This window comes from Neofelis nebulosa, chromosome 15 (genome assembly GCF_028018385.1).
Source record: "Neofelis nebulosa isolate mNeoNeb1 chromosome 15, mNeoNeb1.pri, whole genome shotgun sequence".
NCBI classification, from domain to species: Eukaryota; Metazoa; Chordata; class Mammalia; order Carnivora; family Felidae; genus Neofelis; species Neofelis nebulosa.
In genome coordinates this window covers 42,279,711-42,297,701 of record NC_080796.1, presented here as the reverse complement: position 1 = coordinate 42,297,701, position 17,991 = coordinate 42,279,711, and the positions used below count along the sequence as shown (strand labels likewise).

General features: G+C 46.1%; 1 protein-coding gene and 1 long non-coding RNA gene across 3 annotated transcripts; one reads left to right on the top strand and one right to left on the bottom strand.

The window, feature by feature from the left end:
• The first annotated feature begins 1,524 nt into the window (after positions 1-1,524).
• On the top strand, positions 1,525-13,950 carry LOC131495434 (uncharacterized). Of its 2 annotated transcripts, XR_009253945.1 has the most exons (7): positions 1,525-2,679; positions 6,435-6,553; positions 6,841-7,462; positions 8,722-8,859; positions 12,386-12,902; positions 13,447-13,560; positions 13,734-13,950. It is a non-coding gene; the product is annotated as an uncharacterized LOC131495434 (long non-coding RNA). The 2 variants fall into 2 exon arrangements; XR_009253944.1 differs by lacking the exons at positions 6,435-6,553; positions 6,841-7,462 and having other exon boundaries at positions 2,446-2,679.
• On the bottom strand, positions 10,443-15,058 carry IL10 (interleukin 10). The gene is made up of 5 exons (XM_058700355.1): positions 14,675-15,058; positions 13,816-13,875; positions 13,414-13,566; positions 12,334-12,399; positions 10,443-11,265 (listed from the first exon to the last, which is right to left on the bottom strand). Exons 1-5 carry the CDS (start codon positions 14,837-14,839, stop codon positions 11,173-11,175), a joined length of 537 nt encoding a protein of 178 aa, XP_058556338.1. The 5' UTR covers positions 14,840-15,058; the 3' UTR covers positions 10,443-11,172.
• Positions 15,059-17,991: the final 2,933 nt, after the last annotated feature.

Here is a 17,991-nt window from a genome sequence, read left to right as displayed (position 1 = left end):
TGCCTTCTCTGTGCTTGATACTATTAGAGATATAGGACGGCGAGACTCCTCCCTGCCCTCAAAGGTGTAGTCAGGTGTGAGGGACAATGTGAAGTTCATGAGAAGACAGAACCTTCTAGAATAACATCAACTGTCTAAATGTGTGGCTCAGTGGTTTGCTCAATGAATGGAAATAACTGTCTGGTCTCCCGCTGCGGTGGAAGGATTTGTAGGAGAGGAGGCCTTTGTAAAGGGAAGTGGAAGATGCAAAGGAGAGTCTACCTCAGGAGAAGGGAGTGAGAAGGTAGAGCCCTGGGAGAAAGCAGATGTGGGCCAGAGGCATAAGTGAGCGTTCCTCACACATTTCACTTACAGCACCAGTGTGCACACAGCTCTAGAAAGGTCTGGTTTCCTTGGGTGAAAACATGGAAGAAGATGGCATGGGGGTGGCCTGAGAATTGGCTGAAACTAGGGAGTCATGTGCTGTGGTGAAGGGAGATGAACTCCTTGACCATCCTGAACTCCCTCAAATATTTGGGGTTCAGTGGACGAGTCAGAGGTGACTCAGCTAGCTACCCGGAAGGAGGAAGGGAGTAGGGGAAGCCCCAGGATTGGAGTTGTTTGACTGTTTATGGCCCAAGGGCTCACGCATATCTTTTGTACATATTTTTGGCTGCGAGTAACCTGAAGCCCAATCAACAGTGACTTAGTAGGAAAATTATTATCTTACATATAGAAAATTCTGAAATAGTTCTCATCTAGGATTGGTTAACTCATGTGTTTGACAAAGTTACCAAGGACTTACTTCTTTCTGTTATTCTGCTTGCTATTTTCCATTTGTTGATTTATCTCCTCAGGCTGAGTCCCCTCATGGTCTCAGAGAAGGCTTCAGCAATTCCCGGCTTGAAACGTGGAAAACATCCAGAGGCAGAAAGAAAGCCTAGTTTCCTTGCTTTTAAGAAGAAGAAGAATATTTCCCAGTAGCCCGTCATCCAAGCTCTCCTCATGTCCCATTGACCAGGTTACATCACAAACCCATTCCTAAGTCAGTCACTGGATGGGGGAAACAATAACCTTGGGAGGAGCCCTGCTCCCCTGAAGTGCATACATGCAATACCTGAACGAAATCAGAGACAGGAAGACAGTGGCAGCCAAGCATGGCGGCAATATGTACCTCCTGAGGAGGATTTTAAATTCTTTAGCGTCAACTCTAAGTGGTAGAGTGGGGACTTGGAACCAGGTTAGTCTAAGTCTATGTATTTCCACCAATGGTATCTCACCACCTCTTTCTCCCAATCTGAGGTTCCCTGAGTCTGGGAATAAGCTGGGGAGTGTGATTTAAACCTGAGTTTCTCAAACTGTCCTTGGTAAAGAATCCGATTTTTAAAGAAGTTCAATTCATTATGGATCAACATTTTAGTAAAATACAATCAAAAGAATTACTAGGGAAGTAATGAAATGAAAAATAATGTAAAGATATACAGAATGCAAGACCCTGTTTTCAATGATTCGATCTGACAAAAAAATATTCTATCAGATTACTATAAAGTTTTTTTTTTTCAATTTTCTTAATGTTTATTTATTTATTTTTGAGTGAGAGACAGAGCGCAAGCAGGAGAGGGGCAGAAAGAGAGAGAGAGAGAAGGAGACACAGGATCTGAAGCAGGCTCCAGGCTCTGAGCTGTCAGCACAGAGCCCAACGCGGGGCTCAAACCACAAAAGGGGAGATCATGACCTGAGCCGAAGTTGGACATTTAACCGACTGAGCCATCCAGTCGCCCTGCTGTAAAGTTTTTTAAACTTCATTTCTGTGCTGTTCTTGCCACAGACTGGTAGCAAACACTTCATGGACCAGCAGTGGTCTTCCAGCCACACTGAGTGGTGCTGATTTAGAGGATTTTCTGCCTCCATCCTCCTCCCTCAACAGCAACTCAAGATACTTGATGCTTGGATGCCTCAGCTCAGATGGGGGTGGGCAAATTACCCATTATAATTATTGAGCCAAATATCAGAGGAAAAGGCTAAGTTTTTGCACTGCTGTTTTCTTGGGGACTTCTACTGTCACCAACAGATTTCATACTTGTGGTAACACTTTCTTGTTGTTGATTTTCTATTTACCTGCTATGTAGGAAAGAGATTGAGCACAATAGTAAGGCAGTAGTCCCTCCTTCTCCACAGGGGGTACATTCCCACACCCCCAGTGGGTGCCAGAAACTGCAGGCCGTAAGAAGCCCTATATAGACTATATTTTCTTCCTATACATAATACCTATGAAAAAGTTTAATTTAGAAATCAGAAATAGTAAAGGATTAATAACAATAACTGATAACAGAACAATTATGACAATATGCCGCGATAGAAGTTACGTGAATGTAGTGTCTCTCAAAATATCTCACTGTACTGTTCTTCTTGTGATGATGTGAGATGACACAATGCCCATGTGAAGAGAGGAAGTGAGGTGGATGACACGGGCATTGTGATGTAGCTCTCGGTTGCTGTTGACCTTCTGGCAATCTGTCAGAAGGAGGATCATCTGCTCCTGTACCACAGTTGACCACGTGTAACCAAAACCACAGGAAGCACAACCAACCGTGGATAAGAGGGGACAACTGTCTGTGAAATAGAAAAGACTCAGGGGATAAAGACCCTGCGTATCATAGGAAAGACCTGTTTGGAGATTTGCTGGAGGTGACCAGTTGGGTATGTCATTGGGTGATGATTCATCTTGGCAAAAATTATAAGGTTCTTGATTTGAATGACTCGGATTGTGTGTGGTTAATGCTTAGACATTTGTTGTTTTTCTGACGTAAAAATGACTTCAATCTGCTAAGATCTATTTACAAATATATAGGTTCTTTTATTTATTATGAAATACCAGGAAATCTATATATTAGGGCATCTTCTAAGAAATCTAGATCTGCACTGCTCTAAGATTTAGGAAATTTAATTTGTCAAGTGTATGAAACTCTGAGAACTCTACATATTTGAAAATTAGAATCCACCAGAAGCTCCAGGAGGCTCCAACATCTACCTCTCCGTTTCATTCCCAAGTGATTTGAGCACCTACCTCCTACTCTTCTTTTACATTGCCTTCCACTGGCCTTCTTTCTACTGCCACAAGGCTGGTGGATTTCAGTGTCCTTGTGGGTGACTTCTCCAAAATGTGGCTTTTCAATTCCATCATCTCCACATTGCTGATGACCTTTCCCCCTGCCTTTACTCAACCATCTATTCCAATGGCTATAGCCTGGAATTCATTATCCCTCAAAACTGCCCATCTCCAAAATGTCTTGATTCAGTCTCTTCCCTGTCTGGCCACCACCTCCTCTCCTTGGGGATTCCACTTTTACCTTCCCAACTGTTCCGTGACTGCATCAGAGCCTCCAGTCCATTGGCTCATCTACAGTATCTCTTTTCATCAGTTCTCTCTTGTATGCGCATTATTCAACTTTGAGTCCTGGGTCCATCTTTCCAGTCAGGCTCTTACTTATACTCTCAACTTCCTCTCCCCCTTGTCCTTTTGTTATATTCATGGGTCAAAACAATTTTGCATATCATGCGTTCACTCCAGGCTGCCAAGAGAATCCTGAGAAAAAGTATGCAATCTGGCAGACTGCAATTCATGATTACCTACCTCAACTGGGCTCAACACTGCCTGGATGTCTTCCACATTTCTTTAGAATCATTTGCTTTCCACATATCTGCAAGCATCATTTCAAACCTTTCTTTCTCTCCTCAAAACTTCTTTCATTCTCTTCTTATTCACTCTTCTCAGAGAAAATAAAAGCCATCTGTTGGAAACAACTTCAACTTCCTGCCAACCAATCTTCAACCCAACCTGCTTTTGTACCCACTGTCCCTACTTCCTTCCTGTTATTATTCAATGAAGGTGTTCCTCTTAATCTCTCCATCCACTCCTCTACCTGCACCCTACCCCCTCCTGCCTTCTGAGGAAACTGTCTTCATCAGTTATATCTCATTCATCTATCTTCAACTTTTTCTCCTGTGTTGGCCCAGTGTCCTGTGATCCACTTTTTCACCTCCCATTTAATGCGTGATCCCATCTATCTCCCATCCCCTGCCACTCTTCTGCACTGTTCTTGATAAAGTGACCAGTGCCCCCACTTGCTCTATCCCATAGAGGCTCTTTTGTCTTGATCCTAATTGACCTCCCACTAGCATTTCATTCAGTTGACCATTCTCTCTCCCTTAAAATGCTTTCTTTCTTTGCGCTCAGGAGTGCCACTTTCTCCTGGGATTTCTTTTTATCACCCAGGCCATTCTTTATAAGTTTCTTTGTCAGCTTTTCTTGCTCTGACTTATAAATATCTGGGTTCTCCAGGTCTTGGTTCTGGGCTCTTTTCTCACACTCTTTCCCTTGGTGATTTTCTCCACTCCTACAATTTCACTTGCCATCTCTATTGCAATGACACTCATAGATTTATCTTCAGACTACATCTCTATGTCCAGCTGACCACTGTGGAAGAATTCGAAGTCTCAGAGGCACCTCCAACTCAATGGGGCCAAGGTAGAATGTACTCTTTTCCTCCCAACTTTCTTCTCCCCTACCCATTGTCCAGACCAGATCTCAGGGGTTCTTGGCCATCACTTGCCATCACCACTCTCACCTAAGTAGTTGCCGAATACTTGAACCCTTGTACTTCACTAAATTCCTATTTATGACCCCCATAGTCCATACTAGAATTTCCTCTTGTCTGAATTGGAAGCCAACGGACCCTATAGCGTCTCATTCAGAAGATATATATTCTCCTGTCTACTTAATAGCCTTTAATGGCTTCTCTTTGCTTAAAGTCTGTCCTTTTCTTCCAGTTCATGTTAAATCTCTCTCCCTCATGTATAATATGCCTCACTTGTTGTGTGTCATCTTTTAGTTCCTTAAACAGTTTAGGTCCCTTCCTACTTCAGAGACTCAGGATATGAGAGGAGATGGAGAAGCCAGAGGGTTCTGAAGAGGGCCCAGGGCCCAGCTATATTGGGTATCAGTACAAATCTACCCTTGCTTCAGAGACATTCCTTCCCTTCATTCTTTGCTGTTCAAAGAGGTCTTTAAATATGTGGCTCTTTCGAAGGTTCTCAGCACCTCCCCCTTTATTTGACCAGCCCCACTCATCCTTCATGTCCAGCTGGATGTCACCTTCTCATGGAAGCCCTCCCTCCCCCGAGTCTGGGTTAGTTGCTTTAGTGACACCTCCCACTTCTCATCTAGTAGTTTTCACAATTATGCTAACATTGTGTAGTTAACTTGTGATGTCTTTTTCTGACCATATGGATTTAGCTGCTAAATCCATGAAGGTAGGCATGACGTCTGTTTCGATCACTATTTTCTCCCCAACACCCAACATAGTACCTAGAGTATGATAGGTTCTGAGTAAATAAATGTGCATCTCATAAAAACTCTGACTCGGGACAAAGGCCAGGGAGAAGCCAGTCTGCCCCTGTTTTGATTTGATCTCATCCTTGTTAGATACAAATGTAGAGAATATTCTGCGAGAAGACCTGATTAGTTACTTACGCTGCATACTAGCCACGGTTACTAATTCAGTTCTGGTAGAGGTATGATAGGGTTCAGCTGGGGGCATGACATCCGCTTCTTCTAAATAATCCAGAAAGACTTTTTCACATAGGCGTGAGATTCTGGGTTGCATATTTGATGGACTATGGGCTCTGTTATACAATGACTTCTTGACTTTGGGGGAAAAATGTATTTTTTTCTTTTAATAATGGTAAGGGAAGATGCAGTGTGGCAGACTGTCTCATTTTTTAGGGTGCTAACAGATTAGTAACCGTGATGGATAACGAACGCATATGAACAAAGGCCAGGGCTGTGATCAATAAAAACTTTCGACGTAATTAACCTAATATTTATTTAATGGTATGTGTAACTATTATGGCTTTGGATGGCAGTTAGGCACCTCTGGTAAGCCTCTGCTCACTGAACCAGTGTAACTCTAGTAGCTATAACTGATGTATATATTCACTTCATCAAGCCAAGTAGTTCTTCAGGCACTCAAGAAAATGTCATTTCCTTTCTGTCCTTCCCAAGTGCCAAGATGGTCCGTTTTCTCTTCCTATCCAGAAGTGGTGGGTAGGGAGGCAGAAAATATTTTAAGGAAAGTCCAGGTTCGGTGATGGGCACACAGGGTGTGTCTGGCTGTTTCTCATGGTGATGGCAGTGATCTCACCATCTGGTCTCAGGTGAGCATTTTTCCAAATGCCTAAGGGAAAAGCTGGTTTTACTAAGTATTTGCTCTGTGCTTTACATGTATTCATACCTCTGTTTCTTATGACAACAACACCTGGAAGGAATGATTATTCTCTCCGTGTCACAGAGGAGAATACCGAAGAAGGCAGCTTGGAGATTTGGCAGATTCCAGAGGCTGAGCACTCACGCCTGTGCTGTGGAGTAAAAAACAAGCTGTGTTATTTTTCCTTAGGTCTTTATCTCCTCCATCCTCTCCAGAGAGAATGTCAAGGAGGCTTCTGGAAACTCAGAGCTCTGTGGCTGCTCAACCCTGCTGGAAGATGGGAGCTGTTGATAGTACACAGATGACTGGTAATCTGTCTGGAAAATTACAGTGCAGACTCTCTGGACAGGAACGTGTCCCAGAAAAGGGCTCAAGTGGGAATATCCCCGGCTGATTGGAGGAATCAGATACTGGAATTAGGAACTATGGGCTCAGAGGGCACTTGGAGTTCATCTAATTTAGTGGTTTTTGAAGCTTTTAACCACAAAGGACTGCCGTTATTAATTTCCTCCAGAGACTCTCTATTTTAAAATATTTTGGCTGGTTAAAAAAAATTTACAAAAATAATTCTATTTTCTGTTTTTATTAATCAAAGATATGATAGACAACTAGAAAAATAGAGCTTCTGGCCAGCATGAGGTGACCTGCCTTTCCATACCGAGGGGCTCTTGCTTCAGCCGAGCACATACAAGTGTTTTTTAATGAAACTGTGCAGACTTACAGGAGGTGGGGATAGCAAACGCACAATTTCATTAGACTTTTTCAAATTGGGAAGTTGTTCCGACAGTCTCTCCACCATGAATACTTTCAGGAACGTGCGTGACTCTAGTGGTCCCAGCTGAAAATCATTGATTCAGACTTACTTCCTTGTTTCATCATTGAGGAAACAGAAGCCCAGAGAGGGGAAGTAAAATTTCCGAAGTCACCAAGTTGAGTTGATGAGTAAAAGGATGGTTAAATAATAGAATACCTGTGTCCCCTGGGACCCACTACCCACTCCAAGGTAGAGTTGACTGGTTCATTCTGTAGCCAGTTCTGCAGCTTGTGAAAGTTTAAAGATCTTCATTTCATTTTTAATTCTGAGTGTTTGCTCTTAGGATACAGCTCTCATTCTCTTGGAGTGTTATGCCTGCTTCTCCCTCAGGCTTAAAGCTGGTCCCCGTGTCCCACAATTAGATCCACTCTTATAAGCATTTTGAGGGTCAACAAGCCATAGAGTGAGTAGCTTCTGCCATTGAGCCAATTCTCTTTCCTCTTTCTTCACATCTCTGGTATCAACCCCTTCCTTCCAGAACCTTTCGATCTGTCGGATTTCTTTCAGTGGCTGGGTAGGGTAACCACATTGTCATCACAAATCTTGGGAGCTTCTCTCCCTGGTCCCACCTTCCTCACCTTAGCAGCTTGGGCTATAGACTGAGATTCTCATTCTTCATTTCTATCCAAACTCTTGTGGGAGGTGAAGAGGGCCATGGGAGAAGAGGTGGTTGCTCTTTTTAGAGAATAAAGGCTTGTTGCAAAAAAAAAAAAAAAAATCCCCATCATCTAAACCGCATCTCCTCATCTCTAGATTTCCAATCTATTGGACATATGTACCTTCATATCTGACATTCTATTGGACCCTTATATCAAGTCTGGTCCATTAGCCAGCTCAGGCTACCATAACACAATACCGTAAACTGCACAACTTCAACAAACGAACAAAATTATTTCTCACGGTTCTGGAGGCTGGAAGTCCGAGATCAAGGTGCCAACACGGTAGGTTTCATTCTGAGACCTCTTCTCCTGGCTTGTGGCCACTGCCATCTTTCTATGTGTGCGCCATAGGATATTTTTATTGGACACATGTGAAGAAAGAGAGATGGAGAGAGATAGAGGGAGATGGAGAGAGCAAGGTCTTCGGTGTCTCTTTTTATAAGGACACTCGTAGGAGGATGGCTCCACCTTCCTTCAACAAAATTATCTCCCATAAGCTTCATCTCCAAATATCATCACACTGGGGGTTGGGGCTTCAATATATGAATTTTGGGGGAACACAAACATTTGGTAGATAACACTTGGGAAGAAAGTTTCTGCTAGTTTTCCAGGTGAGAAACTGAGGCTCAAAGAGGTAAACATATTAGACTGACCCCACGAGAGAGGACTGGAGGAGGGCTATGTCCATGATGATGCCCTCTCCATGGTGAGGTGCTTACCCGACCCTTCCCCTTACCCCCACTCCCAACCCAGGAGCCCGATGTGCCATTCGAGCACAGAGCTATGTTTTCTAAATTCTTAGAAAGATGTGGTAGTTTAAAAAGACATCCACAAATTCTTTGAGATGCCTCCCTTCAAAATGTGGAATCTAATTTATCTCCCCTTCAATATGGGCTATACTTGCCAACTCACTTCTAAGGAACAGAATGTGCCAGAAGTGTGGTGTGAGATTTCTGAGATTAGGTCGAAAAGACACCATGACTTCCTCCTTGCTCTCTCTCAGATCACTGGCTCTGGGGAAGACAGCTGTTGTGTTGTGTTATGTTGTGGAGACACCAAAGAAGCCCCACAGAAAGGACCATGTAGCAAGGAACCAAGGCCACCTGCCAGTCGCCAGTGAGGAACTAAGTCCTCGTGCCATGTAAGTGCGTCATCTTGGATGTGTTTTGTCCAACCCCAGCCAAGCTTCAGATGACTGCAGCCTTGGATGTTATTTTGACTGCAACCGCATTAGAGACTGTGAACCAAAACCCCTAGTTGTCATTCTCAGATTCCTGACCTACAGGAAAAGACAAAAAATGTGTGCTGCTCTAAGCTGCTAAATTTTGGAGGCATCGATAGATAATTAATACGAAGGGAAAAGCATTTGACGCTATTCTCAGTTCTCCGTTCTCCATATAATCCATGCGGCCAAGGCACACCAACATTTCTGAACATCTGTTTCCTCTTACAGAAGATAGCAATAATAATACCCCATAGCATGCCTGATACATATATACCTAGCAACAACTAGCTCAAAAAAAAAAGCGCTCAATTAATTGTGGCTGTTGTCAACATCTTATCAGCCATGTGGCTTCTTTAGGCGAGTTTCTGTCTCTTGGTTTCAGATGCCCACTTCCCTCACATGAGGTGTGAACCTCAACCTTAAGTTAGTATGCATTGCCTAGCAGAGGGCCCTAACAGCCTAAACTTCAGTTTCTCCATTTTAGTACCGGGAGCCCTGCTGTAGAGAGCCTCACTCCTCTCTCCTGGGCTTCAGCTGGCCTCCATTCTTAACCTTTCATCTCAGAATTTCAGCTTTGATGCTTCCCACTTCCTTCCTATGGTTACTTTAACTAAAGTGAGTCAGGTCTTACTGAAAAACTGACCACAGCCAGTTGGCCCCTATCCTCCCCCAGACCAGGGCTGCCTGGGCAGAGTATGAGGGTGATCAGTGTTTACTCAGACCATTGTTTCCCTCCCTCTCCTCCAAGTCACGGGGCCTTGAGTAGGGCTTCCCCAGCCACCACACCCCTCCCAATAGACCGCAGTCAAAAGCCAACCTCACATTTGTCTGGTAGCTTAAGGAGGGAAGAGAAGGGACTGCAGCCGCTTGAATCCTTGGGTATTCTATCAAGTGGGCTAATCTGCTTATATTCTACTCGGTTGGGTGGGCCTCTGATCTCAGCTCAAGGAGGATTTGGTAGGGGTTTTTAGTTGTGAATACTAATAACAATCAAACATGTGTATAGGGACCATCTCTTAGCCCTAGGAGCCATGTTAGCTCTTTATCTTAATTTTCTCAACAGCCCTGGTCAATTAGTATTCACCCAGACCTTTGGGGCTTGAAGAAGCCAAAACAAAACAGAACAAAAACCCAAACCAAAACAAAACAAGACCCCAGAAAACAAAGACAAAACACAAAAAAGTCCTCTGCCAGTCTTTCTAATTTTGGTATCTACACAACTTTATCCTTAGCCTTGAAAATCAACATGATCTTTAAGAATTTAAGGATAATTTCTTAAAGGACTGAGTTTGTAGGAAAACTGTGGTGGTCTTTGCTATTGCCTTTTGAAGTGAAACTTCTTTTCCCCCTCTGATCAGGTTTGGAACTTGCCTCCTCTCTGGGAGAGTGTAGTTGGTTTTCCTTACCTGAAATGCAGAATTCATTTCCCTATGCTCTTCTATCTTGGAAACATTGAGGGAATAATTTTAGTCAAACAGAAGTCAAATGATGCCATAACATAATTTTAATAAGACTCATTTATTTACTAAGAATTAAAATCTGCTATGAAGACAGACAAACAATGTAACATTCCCAGAGGAATTGAATTGCTTCTAGTTAAAACTGAGTTCTATTAGAACCAACTTTAGGTTGTTATAAATAACAAGCAGGACACAGCTTTCAAGAATGAAGAGGTTGGGGAATGAGGTCAAGGGAATCCCTCTGAGCCACTGGAATATTAATTATCAAAGGGGCTCCTTAGTTTCTCCTCCTAAGAGGGTAAGAGTCTTTACAATACTCTAGGAGCCCCAGGCCCAGAGAAATTATAGGGAGGTCAGGAACAATAGCTCAACAGCTATGAAGTATGGTCAGGCTTGGAATGGAAGCATCAGTAGGCTCCCCAAGAAACATTTTTTTCCTTATATAAGTTACAATTTCTCTTAAAATACTCAAATATCATAGGGTATCACCCTACAAAAACAGCTTACACACAGGTGAAAAAAAATAAATATTGAAAAAAATTATAATATTGGGCTTCTTTCTAAATAGTTCACAGAGAAGCTCAGTAAATAAATACAAATGGGAGTTGAGGTATCAGAAGTAATAAATATTCTAAGAGAGAGGTATGACCGGGTTCTCCAAGGAGCTGTTTGGTTCTCCCATATCCCTGAGTAGGATTTTGTAGATCTCCAATTTATGTCCTAGAGTCCAGAAGAGTTGCATCCTGGATGTTTCATTCCCCACCATGTTTCAGATTTTCATCTTCATTGTCATGTAAGCTTCTATGTAGTTGATGAAGATGTCAAACTCACCCATGGCTTTGTAGACACCTTTCTCTTGGAGCTGTGTAGGGAGATAGAAAATGTTTAGTGAAAGCCCCATCTGAGTGAGCAAATGAGTCCCTGGTTTGGATGGGCATGACTCAGGGACCCAGGAGTTACCCTTGCTCCCATGCATTGGGAGGTGAAGGATGGAGCCTAGAAGCCCAAGGCTATTCCCGGTGCCTTGGGAAAGGCTACATGTTTACCTAAAGCATGACTAGCAAGTAACAAGAGGAACATTCACTTCATAAGGCACAGTCTACAAAATGATGCCTTTTCAACAATTTTAAAGGTCATGTGCTCACATGATGCTTATTGAGAATTTGGAGAAAAGACATTAGGGGAACAACTTTGACAGCAAGAGAGTAAGAAGAGAGAAGGAGCCCTTTTAGGTTGATGCTCTCCCACCATTGGACGGAGCAGGCCCTGCCCTGCTCCTCTGGCCTATTATCAGGGGGTTTATGTCCCCTGATGCCAGAACCCTGCCCAGTGTCTGTGCCCAGCCCACAAAGAGGACAAGACCACATGGCTTCTGGGCAGTGGGGTTGAAGAGTTCACCGACAGTTGGAAGCGTGAAACCCCATTCTGAGAGCTGACATTCTCAGGCACTTTGGCAGGTGTGAACGGCACCTGGAAAGTAAGTATGGACCAACTCCGGGTCGATGAGAATGCTACTTCCTGCTCTGAGTTTTGGGGAGTCCAGGCCGAACCCCTGGGTGTGTTTGTGTGTGCGCATTCACGTGTTGGCTTCCTGCACGTGTGGCTTGCGTCTAGATTCCCAACAAGCTACTTTCTGTTTCCTTTGTCACTCTCCCCAGCATCTAGCTCACTGCGTTCGCAGGCTGGCTAGCTGTCTCAACCCTCAACCCGCCTGCAAAGGCGGGGAGCAGTCATTTAGAAACCCCCAAAGACACTTCACAGAAAACAAATATAACCAAGGCGGCAGCTCCTCACTGGCTGGGGAGGTCACACCATCTGTGGGGTTCCCACACCCCCTTTGAGAGAAGGACGGGGCCTGCTCAGCACCTGACGACTTGGGGAGTGGGTGGAGGTCACGTTCCCCAAACCCTTTCTGCCGCCATCCACTTACCTTACTAAAGGTACTCTTCACCTGTTCCACCACCTTGCTCTTGTTTTCACAGGGCAGAAATCGATGCTGTGGAGGAAAAGAGAAAGCGTTCATGCCGTGGGCTCCCAGCTCCCGTGTCCACAGCACTTGGGGGACAAGCTGGGAGCACGAAGAAGGAGTTAGACTCATCTTGGATACCTAACCCCCACAGCGCCTGGGGAGAACTGAGCCCTCTGTCACCCTGGCCCACTAGACAGAGAGGAAACAGCCCAGGGAGATGAAAAGTGCTTCTCCAGGAGCCTCTCTGAGATGTTTGCCAAGCTTGCATGAAAACCCAGGGGATGGAGCCTGGAGCTTCCTCTTCGAACACCACAGTGCTGACAAGTGCTGAGCCAGCCATTCTGTCCTTTCCTGCTTCCCTGTCCTGTCCCTCTTCTTCAGTTCCAGCCACCAAGGACTGTTTCTAAGTCCTCCAAGGAAGAGAGATGCAGAGACTTAGTCATCTGACCAAAACCTTCGCATGGTCCCGTCCTACAAATAGAGACCAACTGGTTCCCCAATTATCAGCGAGAGAACAGAGGAAACCAGAGGTGAGGGTATCACTTCAGTTGGAGAAATTTTTATCCTAGGGAATTGTTCATAGACACACTCGCCTGGTGGCGAGTAGTCCCCTGGGCCTTCTAAAATGCCAGGGAAACTCCTGTCAATTGGGCCCCGCTTAAGGGCTCTGCTTTCCAAAGGTGGAGAGTAAGAAGCAAGGGGAGTTTCTTCTCCGAGGGACTCTTGCTTCCTGGCCCATTTTGCTGGGCTCGGGGTCTAGATCCAAAGGGAAAAGGGAGCCCAGACTGAAGCTCTGGGCCCCTTTCATAAAGAGAGAGGGGAATAGTTAATAACCCACAAATGACTCACAAATAACAGGAAAGCTGTTTGCAAACATGTAAATGCCTAGCAGCCTCCCCCACTCCCCGCTCAGAAAGAAATGAGCAAGAGACAGAGCTCTAGTGCCTTCGGAGAGTCCTCCCGCCAGGCTGCCTCTGCTTCTCTGGGTGTGAGTGGGAAGAGGCCGCCGAGCCCCGAGGGGAAGAACTGATCCGCACTCACACAGCGCCGCAGTCTCAGCCGGAGGGTCTTCAGCTTTTCTCCCAGGGAGTTCACGTGCTGTTTGATGTCTGGGTCCTCGTTCTCAGCCTGGGGCATCACCTCCTCCAAGTAAAACTGGATCATCTCGGACAACGCTTGGCAACCCAGGTAACCCTAAGGGTGGGGTGGGGCATGCGGTTGGTGACTGGGAGGAAGCACGGCTGCCCCGGCTGGAGGGGACAGCTCTGTCCCCAGGGACCTTTCTTAACCAGCCACCTCCCCCAGGGCCAGCCCTTTGGCTGTGTGCTGAGTTAAGATCTTTCCACTTCTCCTTTTCAAAGCAAAGGAAGCAGACCCAGCTCCCGGCCTCCCTTCTCTGAGTCACGCTGCAAGCTCGCCTCCCACACACCCCCGGGCCCTCACCTTAAAGTCCTCCAGCAAGGACCTAGTCAACAATATGCTGTGCAGCTGATCCTTGGTTTGCTGCAAGAACAAAAGGAGAGTGAGCCCGAGGTTTGAGGAAATAACTGAAATAAATGTCTTTCTGATGCCCTCTTATTTATAGAGTTTCTGAGTTTTCATTAGTGCAGGAAAGGAGATTTTCAAAACAAGGACGTTCAACAGTGCTGGAACCCTTAGTTAAATCAGGTCCCTTAGTTACATCAGGATCAAGTTATTTTTAAAATTCGGCCAGGTTTCGAAGCCAAGGCAGAAGCTTGACTCGGTCCTGATCTCCTTTCTGCAGAGCTGGATCAGGTTCAAAGGGGCCACCCACACCCCCTTCGGTGCTCTTTGCTGTTCTTTTCTCCTCACTGCGGACATCCAGCGGCAGCTTTGAAAGCCATCTGGAGATGGGAAGCATCCCCTCATGCAGGTTTCCCCTCTGTACGGCTCTTGCCCAAGCCGTCAGGCTTTTCCTGGTTCTGGAAGCCCGCTCGGCTGAGGCCATTTATGTTTCCCTGCCACAAGGTTTGGGGGGCATCTTCATCTTCAGTCAGACCCTTTGTGATTTCTCCCACGTCTCTAAGCATAGGAGTCCCAGTGCATTTGCCTGGGAGGTGGCTTTTCTCCCCCCCACCCCGCACATTTGTTGCATCACCTGGGCTTAGCTTAACTCACTCCATCTAGGGCTCGACCTGGGACTCCTTAAGAATTGAAGTCTGAGGGGAATGGATCCCGGGGATGGAGGTGAACGAGAAGGAGGGTTCTTGGAGCTCCACCAGAATGCCTGGCTGAGGTGGTCCCGGCAAGGAAGGAAGGACAGGAGGACATTCATACTCACAAAGAAAGTCTTCACCTTGCCGAAGGCAGCTCGGAGCTCTCGGAGCATGTGGGGCAGGCTGACTGAGAAGTGGGTGCAGTTGTCCTCAGACAGGGTGCTCTGGTGTCGGCTGGCTCCTACCCCGGCCAGGAAGACCAGGAAACACAGAAGTGCTGGGCTGGGCATGGCGAAGCTCTGCCTTCTGAGAGTTGGCCTTGTGGTTTGGTGTCACAAGAGAGAGCCCCTGGTGTGCAGACCTTCACCTACTGTGTCCCCCTTTTATATTGTGGGTTCAGCGAGGCCTCCCCATTCATAAAAAGCCACAGTCACAGGTTTCCTGGCAAACAGCCCCTCCCTTCCCTCGAGCTCTCCAACTTTGCATTCGCTGAACTTAAAGTTGTTAATTTTTTTTTTTTTTTGCATCGTAAGCAACAGGGATTGTTGAATAATGAGCTTTTGCATTACAGCTATTTTTAGGACGAGCTACCTCTCTCTCTCTCTCTCTCTCTCTCTCTGTTTTAAAATAACTTTCCAACTTTTCTTAATAAAAAAAGAAGTTGATTTCCTGGGGCGAACAGCTGTTCTGTGCAGAGAGGCCCATGGTTGTGGGTTCCATTCGCGTGCTCCTAGGTCACAGTGACGTGAACACATTGGCCATTCCAGAATGCACTGGAATTGAGAAATAATTGGATCCCTTCCCCAGCCTGAGCCGAATACCCAAGGCTTTTCCTTGCTGAATTGGAAAGAGCCTCAGTTTCCCCAGGTGAGAACTGGGGTGATCTAAATAGCCTCAAAATTCCCTCTGTTTCTTTTGTTTTATGTTCCAAGAAGGCCCCTCGCGGAGGCCAGTTTCCCACAGAACTAGCAAGGTCGTGGGATGTGCTCCACGCTCCTTCCCCAGCCCTGAGTTCATTTCAACTCTCAGATCCGTGTCTCTACCTCCTCGGTGGTCCTCATGCTTGGAGGACGTTAGCAAGAGTAGTCCACCCTGACTCATAGCTTGGCACCTGCCCGTCACCGTGACCCTTATCAATCTCCATTTTGTAGTGAGCAAATGGAGGCACAGAGACGTTAAGTAACCTGCACAAGGTTACACGGAGGCTAAGTGAGAGAGTCAGACTTTGCACCCAGCCCTGCCTGACACCAAGTCCACGCTTCTTACTCTTCTCTACACTGTGGAATGAAAAGGTTGGATTCAAGAATCCTTAAGGTTTCTTTTAGTTGTGAGCTTCTGTGGTTGGAGACTTACGCTTGAAAGATCGATGGGGGTGAGGAGGGAGGGAAGGTAGAAACAACAAGGAAATTAAGTCAGGGTTCCATGAAGACTGGGACAGCAGGCCCTTTCCTTTCTCTACTCTCCTTTCCCCTGCCTTCCAAAGAAGTCTTAGCCGCCTTATCTTTGACTTGCACATGTGGGGTTTTGAGGGTAAGCAGGTAGGGTAGCCAGACGTAGTGAGGAAGGTTGCTCTGCCTCTAATAAGGGAAGGACAGGGGTAGTGACATCGCTTCTTCGGATATCTGGAAAGTCTTTTGATATGCCTTGATCTTGTCCTTCTACAGGGGCTTTTCCCACCTCCCCAGTGAAGATAGTAATGAGGAAGACCACTGACCTGGGTGGGCAGGAGGCCTGGGCTCTCCCTGGTTCTGTCTCTCTTTAAAACCAGGGAAAGTCACTCGGCTTCCCTATGTCTATATCCCTTCTGTCCCAAGGTAGAAGAAGTACTTGCCCTCCTGCCCGCCAGCAGCCTTCGGGCTACACATGAGGGGCTTGGGGGAGTCACAAGTGGACTCAGATATAGGGTGTCTCCAGTGTTTCTGTTACGCCTTGGCCCTCCCGCATCTGCGACACCTCAGGTGGCACCCGGGACACCTCCTGAGCCTGCTCCAGTGGAGGAGGTCACTGTGGCAGAGCAAATAGGGCAGACATACTGGGGCCAGGCCAGTCTGGAGTGAGTCCAAGGGAAAGAAACGAGGGGATCCATGCCCAACCTGTGGATGTACCTTGTGCAAGATCAGGAGGCTGCGGCCTCTCCTCCCAACACTTTGGGGAGTGTCAGTGCAAAAACCTAAGAATAGTGAAGGGAGTAAAGGGTGGAGCTCATGCAGGAATTTTGGCTCCTGCTGATTTATACTGGGCTTTGGAGTACTGAATTTTGCTGCCAGGAAGCAAAGAAGAAGTCAGGAGCTGAGTTTTCACCCCCTCCTACCCTTCTCCTCCACTCTTCCCTTCCGGGTTTTCTGGACCGTGCCTGCTTTAGCCCATATTGCTGACTGCCTCTCTGAGTTGGGTGTTCTGGGTGCAGATTCAGCATGGTGGAGGAGTCAGGTCAGAGGAGTCAAACCCCAGGCAAGGCTATGAGGCCCCTCTCATAGCCCGTCTCCCTGCACAGGGTCTGGTCCAGGGAAGAAGGCTCCTGGCCATACAGCTTTCTCTTTTCTGTGTTGTGTTGGGCATAGCAGAGTACATGATGAGCCTATACCAGGGCTGCAGGAAGTAACGTGCAGGAGGTCGGTCTGGGCTCTCAGAAGGATAGGAAAGCAACTCAGAGAGGCAGTCCAGCATCTTTTACGATTTCTTCTTATAATTTGAGAAACACACACACACGCATACACACACACATGCACAGGATGGCAGGGGGAAGGTAGGCAAAGCCATTTCTATCTTTCTTTTATTTTTATTTAATCTACTTATTTTGAGAGAGAGAGAGAGAGAGAGAGAGAGCACGAGCATGAGAGGGGCAGAGAGAGAGGGAGACCGAGAATCCCAAGCAGGCTTCACGCTGTCAGCACAGAGCCTGAAGTGGGGCTCGAACTCACGAACCGTGAGATCATGACCTGAGCCGAAATCAAGAGTCAAACACTGATTCTTGATCCATTTCTTTAATCCATAATCCATGAGGTAGGGTTAGGTTTAGGCTCTGACTTCTTTATTTCTTTTGGAACGCATAGGCAATTACCTCAAGCCATTTGCTGAATAGTTGATCTTTCCCCTACTCATTTGAAATCATTGTCCTCTCTCATTCCAAAACTTCAGAATCTAAATGATTGAGGATAACCATAGCAAGTTTTTGGATGCAGTTCCTTAATTAACAAATGGAGATGCCAGTATATTTTCTATCAACATAGAGGGTCGACGTCAAGCTAATAGGAGAAAATGGGGACGAATATTTTGGGAAAAGTTAAGAGCCCTTGCTTTTACGTGGACAAAACAATAAGAACAATAAAAATAGGCATCATTTGGGGCACTTGGGTGGCTCAGTTGGTTGAGCGTCAGACTTTGGCTCAGGTCGTGATCTCGCAGTTTGGGAGCTCAAGCCCCGTGCCAGGCTCTGTGCTGA